This window comes from Sparus aurata, chromosome 13 (assembly GCF_900880675.1).
Source record: "Sparus aurata chromosome 13, fSpaAur1.1, whole genome shotgun sequence".
Lineage (NCBI taxonomy): Eukaryota > Metazoa > Chordata > Actinopteri > Spariformes > Sparidae > Sparus > Sparus aurata.
The window spans coordinates 3,742,189-3,762,287 of NC_044199.1; the positions used below are offsets into that span (position 1 = coordinate 3,742,189).

The 20,099-nt window shown below is 39.9% G+C and overlaps 2 protein-coding genes across 4 annotated transcripts in view; both read right to left on the reverse strand.

Annotated features, from left to right (window-relative positions):
* The window catches only part of LOC115594009 (complement C1q-like protein 2), a 43,264-nt gene that overhangs the window by 19,247 nt on the left and 3,918 nt on the right, over positions 1-20,099 (reverse strand). The window contains exons 1-3 of one of the 3 annotated variants that reach the window (XM_030437766.1): positions 8,279-8,574; positions 8,032-8,115; positions 3,743-3,826 (exon numbers count right to left, since the gene is read on the reverse strand). In XM_030437766.1, the coding sequence (XP_030293626.1) occupies positions 3,743-3,826; positions 8,032-8,115; positions 8,279-8,528 (418 nt within the window). In that variant the 5' untranslated portion in view covers positions 8,529-8,574. Of the gene's footprint in view, positions 1-3,742; positions 3,827-8,031; positions 8,116-8,278; positions 8,575-20,099 lie in introns of those variants that run through there. The other 2 variants (XM_030437768.1, XM_030437767.1) reach the window with 2 other exon arrangements.
* Positions 9,408-10,351, reverse strand: LOC115594017 (methyltransferase-like protein 27). Its single transcript, XM_030437780.1, has 3 exons — positions 10,258-10,351; positions 9,842-9,934; positions 9,408-9,711 (listed from the first exon to the last, which is right to left on the reverse strand). The coding sequence occupies exons 1-3, from the start codon at positions 10,340-10,342 to the stop codon at positions 9,509-9,511; spliced, it is 381 nt and encodes a 126-aa protein (XP_030293640.1). The 5' UTR covers positions 10,343-10,351; the 3' UTR covers positions 9,408-9,508.

Genomic DNA, 20,099 nt, shown 5'->3' on the forward strand with positions numbered 1-20,099 from the left:
ATCCAAGGAAGTCACCTAACTCAGATATAATCGATTAGAAATGTGTTTTCAAAACACCGTGTCACCACATCCACTTCTCAAAGAAAAATTGAATAAATTTTGCCAACCTCAGAGAAAACCAGTAATATATCTTCCCAAAAGCTAGAAAACTGTGCTGGGACTAAGTATAATCTTGTCTACAGACACAATTAATCTAGTTAAAATTACAACTTTTTCCAACTCGGATGTCTGGGAAGATACAACGAAAATAGAAACTTAAAAGTCCACCAGTTCCCACTGAGAACAGACAAACTGTCTCTGATGTCTGCACCAATCTCTCCACCGTGTACTCCACGACATTTGTCTACTTCAACAATTATAAAACAATTCAGATATCAAACATTGAATCATCCAATGTTAAATTGAACTATATACTCTGATAATGGAATCCCTGTTAACAACCTATCATATAATATAGTTGGTCAGTCAGTTTCCAAGCTTCACTTGTAATTCTCCCCTAATTAATGCTCCATATGTATGTGCAGAAACACTTTGTGTGCATGTAATTGTCGTAGCGTTAAAAGTGTGTGCGCATATATATTTACATGAAAGAGTGTGTGTGCGTGTGTGTGTGTGTGTGTGTGTGTGTGTGTGTGCGTGTGTGTGTGTGTGTGTGTGTGTGTGTGTGTGTGTGTGCGTGCGTGTGTGTGTGTGTGTGTGTGTGGGTTTAAAGGGTTTGTGGATACAGTCACACTAGCCTGGCAGATTTGGTGTGGGTCATGCAGGCGGATGACACCAGCACACTTAGATGTTATGCCTTCTTTCTCAGACTCTCGCATCCCCAGTGTATAGAAAGAAGAAGAACACAAACGAAAGCTACTATTTTGTCCATATTAAGAGCAAGACAAAAGTGTCACTTCTTTATCATCATCCACGTGATATAAATATTACATACATTCAGATAAACATCATTATTATTTCATTAATGCAGATCGGTTTTATTTTGAATGACCCAAACGTGAAATCATTGAATCTTTAAACAACTACATTGGTCCTCTGTCTCTAAGCGTGGGAGGAGGGTTTACAACACTATCCAACACAGGTCGCAGCGACACTCACTGTGTCCACGCGTTTCTCTCCCTACTTCTCTCTACTCCGTGGACACGCCCACTCTGAACTCATCTCAGCCACAGAGAGAGACAAAGAGAGCTGGATAGAGTTGTTTTCAAACATAACGCTTTATATCTATCAACATTCAAACATTGCCAGTATTTTATGACAGAAACTTTGCCTTAAACAGAAAACATTGCAACACCCACGACAACTTTATCCTCTAATTAATGCCATTTGCTCTAAGGAGGTGTTTTAGATCAAATTCAATATGTATGATACAGTTCTAATCTTTGAAAGAAAATATCCGTGCTCTGCTGCATATATGTCTAACTACACAGCTTTCGGATACCCCAAGATTCCCCAATATATTTAAATACCAAGTTATGTCAGTGTTTTCGTTAAATGTTCGTCACACCACTCCAATCATGCATTTAATTTATCTCCTGACTTAAACCCGAAATTAGATGCGTCTAATGCTAACACACATACAGCAGAGAAAAAGGCAAGTATCCTCAGGAAAACTTGTACAGAGAGGTCTAGTTAACGTATGGAGAACACTCCATCACACACATAGACAAACACTCACAGACACACACTGATCCTGATGCTGAAGCCTCCTAGTGTGACTGAGGGTTATCTGATTAAACTTTTGCTTCAAGTTGATCACATTCTCACTCTATTTGATCAATTATTTGTTACCTGTATTATTATCTGTTCTCTGGAGCCCTCTGGTGGTTCCCTGAATACTTCAACTCAGTTTGGACGATACAAAGATCCTTCAGACTGCTGAACTGTGGTCAGGGGTCAAAGGTCAGGGGTCAGATATTCATACATTCAACTTTGAGTGACTCAGACTGTGAAGGTTTTGTTTTTCGATTGCTATTTCTATTTAGTAGTTTTATAGTTAGTTTATAGTAGTTTTATTTTGTTTTGCCTACTTTGGACATTATTATTTAGAATTCTTGTAATTGTGGTTGTTTTGACATAAACTGTCATAAGTGTTGAACACATTGTGCACTTGCATCACTCAGTCACTACAACTAACTTCCACTGTGTTTATTTTGATGCAGATCTTCAACCAAATACAGTATTTTCACAATGTATGTTGATATGTACCAACAGTTGATTGGAAGTGTTCAGGCCACACACCCTCTCAGGTCTGTTCAAACTCTTTGATGCAGTACAAATCTTTCACCACCAGAGGGCGGTATTACTCTGATATACAGAGAGAGTCAGCTGCAGTAAATCACACAGACTTTGTAGTAACTTCATGTTGTGTTGAAGTAAAAATGGAGGGTCATCTGATTTATTTTAATAAGGAGGCCTGAGATGCAAAAAGTCAGAATGAGACTCATGTAGTGAATCTATAAAACTCATCTCAGGCTTCACAGCCAACAGTCAATGATAACAAACAGAATCCAAACATTTGAATGCAACTTTGATTTATTTGAATGTTGTTTTCATGTGACGACACAAAAGTGAAGTCAGATTGAGAATCACATTATTTGATTCATGCAGTGAATTTACAGAAAGTTGTCCTGGAGGCAGCAGTGCTGAGATATATCAGCATTTTATAAAGATTCACAGTTCAGCCAATAACAACAGGGTTTGTGACAAATCAGTCACACAGCAGCCTGAACAACATCCTCACAGTGTGAAGAGAAGGGAGCCACTGAAGGTGCTGTAATTATCACTGTCATCATAGATAGATTGGCCTGATGGGAGAACCAGGTGAATTTCATCTCCTGCTGTCAGCTCCAACACAAAAGAGTTAGTCAAATACTCAGGAGCATCGTTGTTTTTATGCTCCCAATTAAACATAATCCTTTGGTTGTTCTTGTACACATATACACCTGTATAACCAGCATGGTAAACATACACAGTGAACTGGAGATTGTAGACACCTTTGACTGGTGCTGTGAAGAAACCTACAGAGTGAGAGCAGAAAATGAAAACAGGAACAACTGATGTATGTAAAATGTCCACATGTGAGCTGCAGTATGTTACCTGTAGATGGATTGTAAGCATTGCCAATGTTGGTGAAGACCTTGCTGTATTTCAGTGTGATGTCTGTGTTGTATGGTCCAAGAGTTCCTGCATCAGTCAGAGCTGTGTAGAAGGCTACCTTTGGTTTCTCTGATGACATGAAGAAGAACATTTAATGTGATAATTCAACTTAATCAGACTAAGTAGGCAAAGTGTGTGTGTGTGTGTGTGTGTGTGTGTGTGTGTGTGTGTGTGTGTGTGTGAGTAGATACAACCCTCACCTGCATTTTCTCTCTCCAGCTGGTCAATCCTGGACTCACTGCTGTTCAGTCTGGTCTGCAGGTCTGGAGTTAATGTAATGACAGTGAATCACAGAACAGAGCAGACATCAAAATATCAAACTGTTAACATGCACAACACATTATTTACAGTATCTTGACTCATATCTTCTCTGTCTGTCTGAGTGCTAAAACTATTGTTTCGTTCATGATCAGAACATATACTGACAAAATAAGTAATTTTTCATGCTGTCCAAAACAACAAATGTGATTGTTACACAAATTATTCACACAAATCATTTCTCATCCAACACCTGTGCAGTTAAGATGTTCTTTAGGCAACATAAACTGTTCTTAATTTGAGGTGAAGGTTGTCAGTGTGATACCTGCATTCTCTTTTTCTAGGTCACTTGTTTTGCTCTCGGAGGACGTCAGTCTGCTTTCCAAAGATACCAGTTCTGTGGCTTGGACTGAAAAACAGAAGAAGATTTTTGTTTGTGAACGTGTAAATTAATTTCTTATGATACAAAAACACAAAACAATGAGCTCTGTTATATTTTTCATTTAATGATGATTTTATCCATGTGGATTTTTGAAGCTTTATTGTTGGAGCTCACAATAAGTTTTTAGTGCACTGACACACTTCAGTCAAACTCTTCAAGGAAAACATGATCAACATCCATATAAACTGTAATCAGTCTGATCATCTGTTGATGTTTCCAACAGCGCCATCATCAGGTCGACACTTTGGCGAATGACTAATTAACTAAATACTTTCAAAATGTTTTTAGCTTTTTTATCAAAGAGACTGGAACTAAATTGCATTAGATGAAACACATGTAATCCTTAACAAAGTTTGCAATAATATCCAGAGATGGACAGAGTACTCGACCCCAGTACTTGAGTAAGAGTACAAATACTACTGGTCAAAATGTACTCCGTTACAAGTAAAAGTAGCTCAGTCGACATGTTACTCGAGTAAGAGTAAAAAAGTACTTGCTTTTAAAGGTACTTAAGTATCCAAAAGTACATGCTTTTAAATTTACTTTAAGTAAAAGTAAGAGTAAGAGTACATTTCTTATTTTTCACATCAATGAATTACTATAAGTTTTTCTAAATGAATTTAAGGACCTTTTAACTCTTGTTTCTGAGAATGAACTCTTTGAAACCACCTGCACTGATGTGCTTGCTTTTAGAACCACAATGTTATATAAAGCCTGCAGAAACACCTAAATACAAATCAAATGAATGGGATCACAGGAGGACAGCAGATGTTGCAGATGCAGATGTTTATTAACAATCATTATAACTGTAACCAAATGAACCTGCACCGTCCAACTAACTCTCTATCATTTAGCTAAGTTGGGAACTGGAACCCCCTCAAAGACCAATGTTGTCCCCAGACCACTGGTTGAGAATTACTGCTTTACAAAAAACTACATCTGATGCAGCCATTGTCGCAGTTTTGTGTTGACAAACGCAGTCGAAAGTGTGGCTACTTTGGTGGTATCCTTATTATGGGGAGGAATGACGTATTTCCGCTTTTACATAGATCCCAGTGGAGAGCGTGCACTGTGATAGGTTTCCTTCTTTGACAAACACAGCTTGTGTCCAATAGTGTTTAAAAAAAAAAAAAAAAAGAGCAGACCTGAAAGTAACGAGTACTTTTCAGCCTTCCTAAAAATTAACTCAAGTAAAAGTAAAAATATTTGTCTTGGCATTGTATTCAAGTAAGAGTAATAAGTATCAAAGAAATCTAATACTCAAGTAAAGTACAAATCCTCTGGATATGTACTTAAGTACAGTACTCAAGTAAATTTACTCCGTTACTGTCCACCACTGATAATATCATAGACAATAACAAACCATGAAAGTTATAAACCCTTCATGTTTGTCAGTCACAGACCTGCATTCTCTTTTTCTAGGTCACTTGTTTTGCTCTCGGTTGTCGTCAGTCTAGTTCCCAAAGATGTCAGTTCTGTGGCTTGGACTGAAAAACATGAGTTTGATTTATTTTTGTGGATGGTTGAATACATTTCTGATCAACTTTAAATCACACAAACTATGTTTTATTATTGATCAAATGAAGCGCAATTATTTCATCCACACCACGTGGATTGTTACAGCTTTATTCTGGATTAATAATAAATTCATTGTTTCACTTCATCACCTGCATTTTCTGTCTCCAGCTGGTCAATCCTGAACCTGCTGATGAGAAGTTCACTCTCACTGCTGCTCAGTCTGGTCTGCAGGTCTGGAGTTAATGTAATGACAGTGAATCACAGAACAGAGCAGACATCAAAATTTAACTGCATGTAAAACAATCATGTAAAGTGACTTAACTCCCATCTTATCTGCTCACCTCATCATACTGAATTTTATGTTACAGCCAGAAGCCATTATTCATACAGTTAAAAATCGTCTAAATACAATTAAAATGTAATGTAAACAAATACAATTAATTACAAGTATTCACTAATCAATGAATTAATTAAACAAAAATGAATTAAATTGAATCGACTTCATGAAAAAAATGTACATAAGATTTAATCATTCAATTTTATGATAATTAACATCAGGTAAAAGATAAAACTTCATGCCTTGACAGCTTTGGACTACAGCAATATATTGATTTTCCAACACACTCCACAGAACACATTTTTGACCTAATCTGCTGCTCTGGTGTAACCCTTCTAAACTGTTTTGCCTCAGATTTGCCCTTCTCAGACCTCAAGCTAATATCCTTTACTGTCATGCTAAGATTATCCAGGACTAACATGCCTGCAGAGGCAACTTATCTACCACAGATGAAGTGGTATCTGACTACAACCTTGGACTTCATCGACTGCTAAATACTCTTACACCTCTGAAAACAAGGTTTGTGTCCTTTGCCCGCTCTGCTCTTTGGTTTACACCAGCACTACGCCAGCTCAAAACTAAAGGCTGTCGCCTGGAAAGCCTTTATGTCAAAACCGGCCTAGCAGTGCACAAAGAAATGTATCATAATCACATACTCCAATACAAGGATGCTATTTCTTTAGCCAAAACCACATACTACTCAACCTTTAAAGGACAGCAGATGGGAACTCCAACTGTCTCTGAAATAACCGGACTCATCCTTAAGTCCAACTCATCCACCTGCCTGTTAGACCCCCTGCCTACCTACCTGGTAAAAAGCTGCCTGCCTGCCTTGTCCTCTCTCATAACTGACATCATTCATTCCTCACTGACTTCTGGTGTTGTTCCATCATCACTAAAGACTGCTGCAATTACTCCAACTATCAAGAACTGTGGTGCAGATCTGAATGATTTGAAGAACTTTCCACCATCTCAAACTTGCCATTTGTGTCCAAATTACTTGAAAGAACTGTTGCAGCTCAGTGAAACACCCGTCTGTCTCACTACAACCTCTTTGAACAATTTCAGTCCGGCTTTCGTCCCCTTCATAGCACTGAGACAGCCCTCGTGAAAATCACAAATGACCTCTTGATGGCATCTGACCCTGGTTTACTCTCCATCCTGGTTCTCCTCGACCACATCGCAGCCTTCGACACCGTCTCTCATGACATCCTCCTGGACAGGCTGGCCTCCATTGGAATCACTGACATCCCTCTGGCTTGGCTGAAATCCTATCTCACTGGTCGCACACAATTTGTTCAACTCAAGAACCTAAGATCTTCCTCCTCTCCAGTCTCCAGCGGTGTTCCCCAGGGCTCTGTCCTTGGCCCCCTCCTGTTCACTATTTACCTTCTGCCCCTTGGAAACATTCTCAGGAAATTTCATGCTCAGTTCCACTGCTCTGCTGACGATACCCAGCTCTATATCTCCACCAAGCCTACTTCCAATCTACCACCCACAGCTCTATCCAACTGCCTACTGGAAATTAAATTATGGTTCTCACTCAACTTCCTTAAACTGTGAAGCCCACATCAATAATGTTACCCGGTCTGCGTACTTCCATCTATGCAAGATCAATCGTCTCCGTCCCTCACTCACACCAACCTTCACTGCTATTCTCATGAACACTCTGGTTACATCCCGTCTAGATTACTGTAATTCTCTTCTCCATGGTCTTCCTCTGAAATCAGTCCATGAACTCCAACTGATCCAGAACACAGCTGCTTGTATCATCAGCAGAACTCCCTCTGCTGAACACATCACTCCAGCCTGCAGCAACTCCTTTGGCTCCCTGTCAAATCCTGCATTGATTCTACTTCTCACTTTCAAGATCCTTCACAAACTGACACCATCTTATCTCGCTGAACTGATCCATATCCACACACCCTCCTGCACTCTCCGATCCTCTTCCAACATCCAGCTCGTTGCCTCGTCTGCCAACCTAACCACCTTGGGGTCCAGAGCTTTCAGCAGATCTGCCCCCAGCCTCTGGAACTCTCTTCCACCTGACATTCGCACTTCTGACACTGTCTCCACCTTTAAATCCAGCCTAAGAATAAACATGTGGGGGGAAATTCTCAACCGACCAAGCAGGGGCGGTTTTGGGGGGGGGGGGGCAACAGGGGCCAGTGCCCCCGTAACTCTAAATCTGGACCCCCCTGTGGCCCCCCTGACAGGGAGTCTGCATCATTAATACAATGACAGATTTCTGGCAAGGATTTTGTTTTTAAGGGAAAGGCTGAAATCATGATCATGATCATGTTTGTCAGTCACAGACCTGCATTCTCTTTTTCTAGGTCACTTGTTTTGTTCTCGGTTGCCGTCAGTCTAGTTCCCAAAGATGTCAGTTCTGTGGCTTGGACTGAAAAAAAGGAAAATGTGAGTTTTATATGTAAATGATCAAATGAACTGATTTATATCATGTGAAAAAAGTTTTATTGTTGAGCTTCCAATCTTTACATCAACACTGACACACTTCAGTGGAACATGATCATCACTGAACAGGAAAAGTAATCAGTCTGTACCTGAATTCTCTCTCTGCAGCAGCTCCACGTGAACATTGAGCTCCACCACCATGTCTCTCAGTGCCCTCAGCTCCGTCCAGATGTCAGGGTAGGTTTGCTTTGTGGTCTGCTTGGTCGATTCCTCAGCTGCATGTTTTGGATCTGTGTTCTGGTTGGTCTCAGCCACCTCACCGAGGCCTCCAGCCTCCCCCTGAGCCCCTGATCCACACAGACCGAGCAGCAACAACAGCAAACCAACAACAGCCCTCATCGTCTCCACAAAGGTACAGTGGTAGAGTGGGTCTGTCTTATATCGTCTCCAAACTTCAGCTGGCTGAACGAATGGGAAAAACAACAAGTGTTTCTTGTTTGACAGTTTGATTCAAGGCCTCAGATTATTCAATATGTTCTCTGTGCTGGTGAGAAAATACAAGCTGCTACAGGCTGGAGGAACACTTTAACTGTGACACCCTCTCATGTTGTCACAACTGTGTCAACACTGTGTTTATTAATACACACACATGGACATGTCTTCACTCCGACTCTTCTGAGTTCATTCTCTTACAAATGTTCTAAATTAATATGAAAACCTTGCTTGGATTGAGCACTGTGATCGTCCTGAGAGTGGGTCAGGGGTCAAAAAGTCAAGGGTCAGATCTTCATATTTATTTTTATGCTGAATCGCACAAAATGCCAATTTTCTACATAATGTTGCATCAGTTCCTCCACTTCTTCTTACTTTTTATCATCGGTTTTGTTTCCTTCAATGTTGTTTGTTGGTTTTATTGTCTTTACCTAGAAAATCTGAATCTTAAATGTTCGTGGTGAGTTATGAAATGCACAATGTTTTATTAATGCAGATATTAATGCACAGTAAACACAGTTTCTCATATTAAAAAAAAACATTCATATTTTCATCAGGAAGACTTTAATGCATATTGACAAGATATTGTGTATTTGAGGTGGTTTATGAGCAGGACAACAACAGATGTAAGTTTCACAGCAACATATTGATGCATGTAACATGAAAACTGTTAAAACTTAAACTGAACCATTTAATCATGAACAATTCAAGCCTCACATCAACACCTCTGATTGCAGGTTTACATCTTCAGTTTTGGTTCTAGAACAGATTGACAATATCACCAAACCCTGACACTTTCTTTATAAAGTATACAGTAAGTTGTTTGAATATTTTCTGTCCTCTTGAGCACCTTGTTTTGTGTTTGATGTGTATCCTCTTGCACTGTGCTATAGTTTCTTATAGATGTACACAGCACCAGATATGTAGCCGTGCTCCTGCTCCGACACCGCTCTCTCCCAGTCCTCCACCTGAGAGTACTCTACACAAGTCCACAGCTCCTCTTCCTCCATCTGCTTCAGCTCACGCTCCAGTGAGGCTTTGTACTGCAGGTTGTCATGGTTACTTCTGGTTGTCATGCAAATGTAGCCACCTAGTGTAAAACAGGCAACGGTGCAGTGTCGTCGTAAAACTCACCTTTGACTAAGAGATACTGATGTTAAATAAAAGATCAGAACTGCAGGTGAGACAGCGTCAAACCAAGAATATTTAAATCTTCTCACCTGGTTTGGTGGATTTGCACAATTCTCTGACCACATCAACGGGAACCTGACCAACACTGAGCGCTCCGACGATCACAACCACGTCAAACAGACCTGCAGGAAGTGAAGAGAGACCATCAGTGAGAAGACTGGCAATTTCAATATAGTTATTATATATTATTTATGTCTATCACTGGGTGAGATTCTGACTTATTCTGGTTGGATAATTTACCTCATGGTGGGCCAACATTAACCCCTGGACCCCACTGACTAACAATAATAACAATACTATAGATTAATAATATTTAATGGCCATAATTCTAGAGATCTTTTCATAATAAAGTCGATCACAAACAATCATATCGGATTGACGATATGTAAACATGTCTGTCATGTCTGTGACAGAGTAAACACATAAAAATAATTAATAATATTACCCCACTGCACAGGTAGCTGCCCTTCTCCCAGCATGCACTGCTTCAGGTCCTGGTACAACCCGCTCTCTCTGGCCACCTCCAGCATAGCCTGGCTTCCATCATTCATTTTGTATAAAGACGTCACACCATGGAATATATACTGTAGAACTGCTGTGAGTGCAGTGACACTATATTTGGGCACTATATACACTATACAGGGGGGCCAGACTCAGAGTTATGGGGGCACTGGCCCCTGTTGGCCCCCCCTAGAACCGCCACTGTTATACAATACAAAGATACAGAGCCTCATAATGTTATATAGTGAACTGTGTTATTTAGATTAAGGGGGCACTTTGTAGTTTTGGAGAATAAATTAAAAGTCAGAATCTTAACAGTTATCATATTAATGATTTAATAACACAAACTCAGAAATATCAATTTTTTTCTACAACTGAATACACACTGTTAGAAGCTAGAAAGGTGGCAGGGTCCGCCACATATAAACAAAGTAAAACAGAATGAAACTATGTTGTCTTTTAAGGTCAGTTAGTTTATTTCATTTGTTTAGACAGTACGGAGGTGCTAATGCATGCTTTTATTTCCTGTCTCTTAGATTATTGTAATGCCCTGCTCTCTGGTCTTCCCAAAGAGAGTTCTCTAAATCTCCAGTTATTACAAAACTCAGCCGCACGCGTGCTGACGAGGACCAGAGGGCGGGAGCACATTACACATTTTAGAGTCACTGCATTGGCTCCACGTCCGCTTCATGATCGATTTTAAGGTTCTTTTACTGGTTTTTAAATGTCTTAACGGCCTTGTGCCCTCCTACTTATCTGAGCTGCTTTTACCATATCAACCCTCGCGGACCCTGAGGTCCTCCGGCTCTGGCCTTTTATCCATACCAAAACCAAGAACTAGAACCCACGGTGAGGCGGCATTTAGCCACTATGGCCCCCACCTGTGGAACAGCCTGCTGGAGAACCTCAGGTCTGCAGAGACTGTTGATATTTTTAGGGGAAGGTTAAAGACACACCTTTTTAATCAGGCTTTTAACTAATATTTTAAATTCTTAGTATGTTCTTATGTGGTTCTATCGTATTTTATGTTGTTGCTTCTATCTTGTTTTTTAAAACATTTTTAATCTTAAATAATTGTATTTGTATTTATCTTTGGTACTATTTTATTTTATTTATTATCTTACGTATTTCTATCCTTTTAACTGTTTACTCCATTTACTTATCTTTTGTCAGGTTTTTTATCCTATCTTATGTTTTTAGTTTTTAAGGTTTAACTCCAGAGTTTCCTCAGGGGGGTCCTCCACACTGGGAGCTGTGTCTGGGCTGCTGCTGGGGTGCTGTCCCTGGGTCCCTTCGGCCCGGCCAGCTGTTGTCTGTCAGGGTCGGGGGGCCTGGGCACTGGTGCCCACGTGGCACAGCCTGTGACTCCTCCCAGTGTGGACGGCCCCAAAGGCGGCACCTCCTCAATCCTCACAGGTGTGTGTGTGTGTGTGTGTGTGTGTGTGTGTGTGTGTGTGTATGTAGTATGGAGGGTGGGAGGGAGAGCCTTTCTTAATTATTGTGATATCTTTCTTGTGTAAAGCACTTTGTGCTGCACGGCCGTGTATGAAAAGTGCTCTATAAATAAAGTTGTTGTTAATAATGATAAAAGTAAGAAATGAAGGGTAATCAAGTGTGAAAGAGTTGCTGAAACATACTACTGGACACCAGCTGATTGAAATGTGCATCTACTGATTAAAGCTGCTGTAGTGTGATGATGTGAAGTGTGGAAATGTAAACACAGATATAAGAACAAAATCATATAACCAGATATACAACACTGCTATTGTTCTTTAAAATGCAGATATGATGGGATATATCAAGAAGGGGACTGAGTTATCAAAGAGTTTCTAAGAGTCAGAGATACAGATAGAGGAAAAGCACCTGATTAAAAAAACTAAGTGAGGCGAAGAGCAACTGGTCTATGTGCAGTTCTGCACGTGGGCCAAAGCTTCGCACAGGTGCAGAAGGGAGAACGAGAGTTTTCCATAGAAAAATAGCAGAGTCAGCAGAAATAAAGAAGAGTAGGGATTGGTTGTGGCATGAAGCCTGTGACACCCTCTCATGTAGTCACAACTGTGTCAACACTGTGTTTATTAATACACACACAGACTAACACTCACAGACACACACTGATCCTGATGCTGCATGTGTGGCTGACTCAACTCAGTGAGTAAAAAGACAAAAGTATTTAAAAAACGTATCCACATCTTTGTTCTTATACAGTGTGAATATTTCCCATGAGCCTCTACACCACAACATCTGCCATCAAAAACTTCATCACAAAATTCAGAGTGTCATATATTTTTCATGCAGTTGTAGCAAACAACTAATCTATAAAAAAGTGTTTTTCACTCTAGATCTCCATTATAGATTAAATAAACATAACAGCATTATTATTCAGTGCAGTGTCCAACTGTTGTTGCTCAGTCTGTTACATGTAATGATATTTGTGGGTTTTTGTACGTGCACCTGTGCACAGAGTCGAAGATACTGGAGTCACTTACGCCGAGCTTCGCGCAGGTGCAGAAGGAAGAACGGGGATTTTCCAGAGAAAAATAGCAGTGTCAGCAGAAATAAAGAAGAGTAGGGATTGGTTGAGGCCATGAAACCTGATAAGACACTCCCAGTTTTTTGGTTTAAAAGAGGACGCTCAAAGCTTTGAACCTCGGGTCAGTTTGTTTTTTCACAGATTTTGTCTGTGTCTGATCTCGTGCTTTGTTTGCCGGCAAATAAAGTTCTGCTGCACTCAGCCTTGAAGACTCCTGCTGACTTTTTTGATCTTTGAAATCTTTCGGACAGACTAAGAAAAGTGAAGTCGATTTACAACACTAACCAGCTAGCCTCGGCCTGTCTGGCATTAAAACTTCTTTGTGTTAACACCAACACTTCCCCGGTGCTCTCAGCTCCACTCACCACTAGCTCCATGGCTAGCTAACAGGTAGCAGCAGCAACAGTTGGCAGCAGTTAGCGGTGACTCTGGTGATATACTGCCCCCTATATGCTGCCAGTAGGAAATCATCAGTTGGCCAATTCTTACTTATTCTGTAATCTCCTTACTTCTGAGGTTGCTTTCACCTGCATCTGCTCATTTGTCAGCAGGATTACATAAAAACTATGGAGGTGATCTCCATTAAAACTCAGAAGGACGATGGGTCTCAGCCCAGAATAGACCCCACTAACTCTTCCAGCTGAAGGGATGGACCCCACGCTATGAAATAGGGCGCTTTTCATATTTTTTCCTTAATTTCTCAGAGAATAATTCCTTGGTCTTGATGAAAAGAAATCAGGTGTATTTATGTGGCTGCAATCTGTGAGTAACTGTTGGGCCTTGACGGGGTCAGCGCTCCACAGAGTGCAATTCTACTTGTGTATGATATACTGTAACTCCAAATGTCTGCACAATCATCAGAAAACACAGAAACACTGTTGTATGATCACTGTTGTATTGAAATGATATACGCCAAAAATAATCTGGGGTTCCAAATCACTGACAAAACTTTTGTTGTGCAGGAGAATCTTCTGTCACTTCAAAATAAACCTAATTGTTATTAACACAGGACTTGAATTTGGCAGGAAAATCCCATTATAGAATCATCAAAACAGACATTACATTACAATACAGTCCTCCTCAATGACAGACCTCAAGAAAATGTGTGCGGTGATGTTATTCAAGGCATTACAGCACAAATAAATAAGGTTAAAGATGCAAACTGAAGCACTTAAGCAATGATGAAAAAAAAGGACATTTCTAGTTGGACATTTGACAATAACATTTACATAAAAACAAGGTCAGCCTAACTTATTTGTAACCTAATCATGAGGGCAATCACAAGCTAATATTTATCACTTTTAGGTCCATAATGGAGTCTAATAGGCCGTTCCAAATAAACAAACATGAAGAATCTCTGGCTGTACATTTGGCATCCAGCCTCTCCCTTTTTTAAGGTTGTAATGAGCACCCACTGCCAGCAAAACCTATTGGATTTACCTACGTTTAATGAAAATAGCCTGTTCAAAACAAAAGTCACCATTACTGGATTCCATACTGTGTATCTCAGGGGGAAAACAATGAGATTCTTCCTGCAGTGATTGTCTCCGACACTAACCCTGAGAAGAAGATGAGAGGAACAAAAAGAAAATGGAAAAGCCGTAAATCTGCCGTTCTGCGAATCAGAATCAAATTTTAAAGTTCCCCTAACGCTGACACACACGAGGACATGATACCAAATAAAACCTCAGTAACTCAAATCATAAAAAGTACAAAATAAAGTTCAAGGCACATCGACAGTCTAGAGTGCAAAATATAAAAACTTGAAATGACAGAGCTGAAGCCTGTAGCTGTATACTACACTTCTATTAACCATCACTTTGAGGCACTAGAAACTATAAAAAGGCACCTGTGTGATGTTTTCAGAAAAGGCAGTTCATGAAGTGAGTTACAAAAACTGCAGACAAACACAAATGAAAGACCAAAACAAAGATGGAACACTGATGGAGTGTCACAAGGAGACGCTGCTCCTGCACACGTCCACTCGTCAAACGGTATTGAATTTAAAATTAATCCCTGGCCAAAAATGTTGTTAAGGGCATTATTGTGTAACTTCTGTGTTTATGTTGATGCAGTTCTTCAACCAAATACAGTATTTTCACAATGTATGTTGATATGTACCAACAGTTCATTGGAAGTGTTCAGGCCACACACCCTCTCAGGTCTGTTCAAACTCTTTGATGCAGTACAAATCTTTCACCACCAGAGGGCGGTATTACTCTGATATACAGAGAGAGTCAGCTGCAGTAAATCACACAGACTTTGTAGTAACTTTATGTTGTGTTGAAGTAAAAATGGAAGGTCATCTAATTTATTTTAATAAGGAGGCCTGAGATGCAAAAGGTCAGAATGAGACTCATGTAGTGAATCTATAAAACTCATCTCAGGCTTCACAGCCAACAGTCAATGATAACAAACAGAATCCAAACACTTGAATGCAACTTTGATTTATTTTAATGTTGTTTTCATGTGACGACACAAAAGTGAAGTCAGATTGAGAATCACATTATTTGATACATGCAGTGAATGTACAGAAAGTTGTCCTGGAGGCAGCAGTGCTGAGATATATCAGCATTTTATAAAGATTCACAGTTCAGCCAATAACAACAGGGTTTGTGACAAATCAGTCACACAGCAGCCTGAACAACATCCTCACAGTGTGAAGAGAAGGGAGCCACTGAAGGTGCTCTGGTTATTACTGTTGTCAAAGATAGAAAAGCCTGATGGGAGAACCAGGTGAATTACATCTCCTGCTGTCAGCTCCAACACCAGAGACTTAGTGAAATACTCATGATCCATATCCTCAGTGATCTTTTCAGAATTAAACACAATCCTTTGGTTGTTCTTGTACACTTGTACAGCTGTATCACCAGCATTGTAACCAAACACAGTGAACTGGAGATTGTAGACACCTTTGACTGGTGCTGTGAAGAAACCTACAGAGTGAGAGCAGAAAATGAAAAACAGGAACAACTGATGTATGTAAAATGTCCACATGTGAGCTGCAGTATGTTACCTGTAGATGGATTGTAAGCATTGCCAATGTTGGTGAAGACCTTGCTGTATTTCAGTGTGATGTCTGTGTTGTATGGTCCAAGAGTTTCTGCATCAGTCAGAGCTGTGTAGAAGGCCACCTTTGGTTTCTCTGATGACACAAAGAAGAACATCTGTATCATTGAACTTAACCTGGACTAAATGTGTGTGTGTGTGTGTGTGTGTGTGTGTGTGTGTGTGTGTGTGTGTGTGTGTGTGTGTGTGAGTAGATACAACCCTCACCTGCATTTTCTGTCTCCAGCTGGTCAATCCTGGACTCACTGCTGCTCAGTCTGGTCTGCAGGTCTGGAGTTAATGTAATGACAGTGAATCACAGAACAGACCAACACATTGTTTACAGTAACTTTAACTCTCATCACTTCTGTTGAACCAGCGCTGACAAAAATGTGCAAAACTGTAAATGTCCATCACAAGGTTAAATCATAATGTGACTCTTACTGTCCAAACAAATGCAGACAAGTGTGTTACATTGGTATATTTATTTGCCTTTCTTACTCTCCAGATGAACGTGTCTCTGAACATGAAAGGGAAAGCATGGGGGAGGAGGGGACAGGAACCAGTAAAGATCCAGTTACAGGTGCACTATTGGATCATGTTGTGGGGCTGTGAAGTAAAGTACCAGTGTTGAGTGATTTGCAACATTTCTAAAAATAGGCAATTAAGATCAATTATGTGCCATGTGAATATTACATTAATTCAACAATGAATTATTTCTTTCTATCCACACAGAGACGTGCATGAAAACACTAGAAAATGAGTCTAAAAGTTTGAAATATGAGTCCGACACGTTGTAGTATCCTGATCATAGTTTCGATCATCCATATAAACTGTAATCAGTCTGATCATCTCTTGATGTTTCCAACAGCGCCATCATCAGGTCGACACTTTGACTAATGACTAATTACCTAAATACTTTCAATATGTTTTTACCTGTTTGTTATCAAAGAGACTTGAACTAAAATTGCATTCAATGAAACACATATAATTCTTAACAAAGTTTTCAATAATATCACAGACAATAACAAACCATGAAAGTTATAAAACCTTCATGTTTGTCAGTCACAGACCTGCATTCTCTTTTTCTAGGTCACTTGTTTTGCTCTCGGTTGTCGTCAGTCTAGTTCCCAAAGATGTCAGTTCTGTGGCTTGGACTGAAAAACATGAGTTTGATTTATTTTTGTGAATGGTTGAATACATTTCTAACCAACTTTAAAATACACAAACTATGTTTCATTATTGATTAAATGAAGCGTAATTATCTCATCCATACCACGTGGATTGTTACAGCTTTATTCTGGATTGATAATAAATTCATTGTTTCACTTCATCACCTGCATTTTCTGTCTCCAGCTGGTCAATCCTGAACCTGCTGATGAGAAGTTTCTCATCAGCAGTTACGCTGATGACACACAACTGTACATTGCCGTGTCTCCTGATGAAACAGATCAAATTGATGCCCTTCTTAACTGCATTGTAGACATCAAGTCATGGATGGCAGTGAATTTCCTACAGCTCAACCAGGACAAAACTGAGGTTTTAGTTATAGGTCCTGAAGGCCAGAGAGAGAAACTTTTTCCAAAACTACAACATTTTAAACCAACACAATCAGTAAAAAATCTGGGCGTGATTTTTGATTCTGAGCTGAATTTTATTTCACATATCAGAAATATGACAAAAATAGGTTTTTATCATCTTAAGAACATAGCCAGAGTCCGCCCGTTTCTCTCCCAGGCCAGTACGGAGGTGCTAATGCATGCTTTTATTTCCTGTCTCTTAGATTATTGTAATGCCCTGCTCTCTGGTCTTCCCAAAAAGAGTTCTCTAAATCTCCAATTATTACAAAACTCAGCCGCACGCGTGCTGACGAGGACCAGAGGGCGGGAGCACATTACACCAGTTTTAGAGTCACTGCATTGGCTCCCCGTCCGCTTCAGGATCGATTTTAAGGTTCTTTTACTGGTTTTTAAATGTCTTAACGGCATTGCGCCCTCCTACTTATCTGACCTGCTTTTACCATATCAACCCTCGCGGACCCTGAGGTCCTCCGGCTCTGGCCTTTTATCCATACCAAAACCAAGAACTAAAACCCACGGTGAGGCGGCATTTAGCCACTATGGCCCCCACCTGTGGAACAGCCTGCTGGAGAACCTCAGGTCTGCAGAGACTGTTGATATTTTTAAGGGAAGGTTAAAGACACACCTTTTTAATCAGGCTTTTAACTAATATTTTAAATTCTTATTCCATTCTTATGTGGTTCTATCGTTTTTTATGTTGTTGTTCCTATCTTGTTTTGTTTTTGTTTTTTTTTTGTTTTTTTTAAACAATTTTCATCTTAAATAATTTTTTTTTAATTATTTATCTTCAATACTATTTTATTTTATTTATTATTATCTTATGCATTTTATCCTTTTAACTGTTCACTTCTTTAAATTATCTTTTGTCAGGGTTTTTATCCTATCTTATGTTTTTAGGTTTTAAGGGTTAACTCCAGAGCTTCCTCAGGGGGGTCCTCCACACTGGGAGCTGTGTCTGGGATGCTGCTGGGGTGCTGTCCATGGGTCCCTTTGGCCCAGCCAGTCGTTGTCTGTCAGGGTCGGGGGGCCTGGGCACTGGTGCCCCCCGTGGCACAGCCTGTGACTCCTCCCAGTGTGGACGGCCCCAAAGGTGGCGTTTCCTCAATCCTCAGTGCCTTGCCATGTCTCCTTATTTCCTGTAGTAAGTGTGTGTGTGTGTGTGTGTGTGTGTGTGTGTGTATGTGTGTGTACGTATGTGTGCATGTATATAGTACGGAGGGTGGGAGGGAGGGGCTTTCTTTATTATTGTTTTATGTTTCCTGTGTAAAGCACTTTGTGCTACATACTCATGTATGAAAAGTGCTCTATAAATAAAGTTGATGATAAGTTCACTCTCACTGCTGCTCAGTCTGGTCTGCAGGTCTGGAGTTAATGTAATGACAGTGAATCACAGAACAGAGCAGACATCAAAATATAACTGCATGAACAACAATCATGTAAAGTGACTTGACTCTTGTCTTATCTGCTCACCTCATCATACTGAATTTAAGATAACAGGTAGAAGCCATTATTCATACAGTTAAACAGTGAGATTTTTTAAAATTCAGATGGACTCAAATGGATTAAATACAATTAAAATGAAATTTAAACAAATACAATTAATTACAAGCATTCACAAATCAATGAATTGATTAAACACAAATTAATTAAACTGAATCAACTTAATGAAAAACATCTACATTTACTTAATTGACTCAAATAAACTCAATTAAATCAAACTTCAAATCTATGTGTCTTTTATGATATTGGTAAAATGTACATAAGATTTAATCATTTAAATTTATAATAATTAACATCAGGTAAAAGATAAAACTTCATGTCTTGACAGCTTTGGACTACAGCAATATATTGATTTTCCGACAAACTCCAAAGGACACATTTTTGACCTAATCTGCTGCTCTGGTGTTACTCCTCTAAACTGTTGTGCCTCAGATTTGCCCTTCTCAGACCTCAAGCTAATATCCTTTAGTGTCATGCTAAGATTATCCAGGACTAACATGCCTCGCTCTAGCACATTTCGAAACATCAATGATATTGACTTGTCGGCCCTCTCTAATGCAATAATGATGACTTTACCAGCAGAGGCAACTTATCTACCACAGATGAACTACAATCTTGGACTTCATCGACTGCTAAATACTCTTGCACCTCTGAAACAAGGTCCATTCCCTTTGCCCACTCTGCTCCTTGGTTTACACCAGCACTACGTTAGCTCAAAAGTAAAGGCCGTCGCCTGGAATGCCGTTATGTCAAAACTGGCCTAGCAGTGCACAAAGAAATGTATCATAATCACATACTCCAATACAAGGATGTTATTTCTTTAGCCAAAACCACATACTACTCAACCTTTAATGGACAGCGGATGGGAACACTAGAGCCGTATTCTCAACCATCAACAATATCCTGTAACCACCTGATGCTCTCCCACCTCACCTACTCACAGGTACACAGTGCGATAACTTCATGACCTTCAATGCCAAAATTGAAAAGATCCACCAGACATCGACTGCTTCAAATAACTCTACATCCTCTCTGCAGTCTGCCCACATTTTCCATCAGCTCTCCACTCGCCAGCTTCAAACTACCAACTGTCTCTGAAATAACTCATTCTTCAATCCAAATCATCCA

Coding starts and splice junctions, on each gene's coding strand:
- LOC115594017 (XM_030437780.1), bottom strand. CDS start 10,342: ATGCTGGAGGTGGCCAGAGAGAGCGGGTTGTACCAGGACCTGAAGCAG. Junction 9,935..10,257: donor GCAGCTACCTGTGCAGTGGG/GTAATATTATTA, acceptor CACTTCCTGCAG/GTCTGTTTGACGTGGTTGTG. Junction 9,712..9,841: donor GTGCAAATCCACCAAACCAG/GTGAGAAGATTT, acceptor GTTTTACACTAG/GTGGCTACATTTGCATGACA.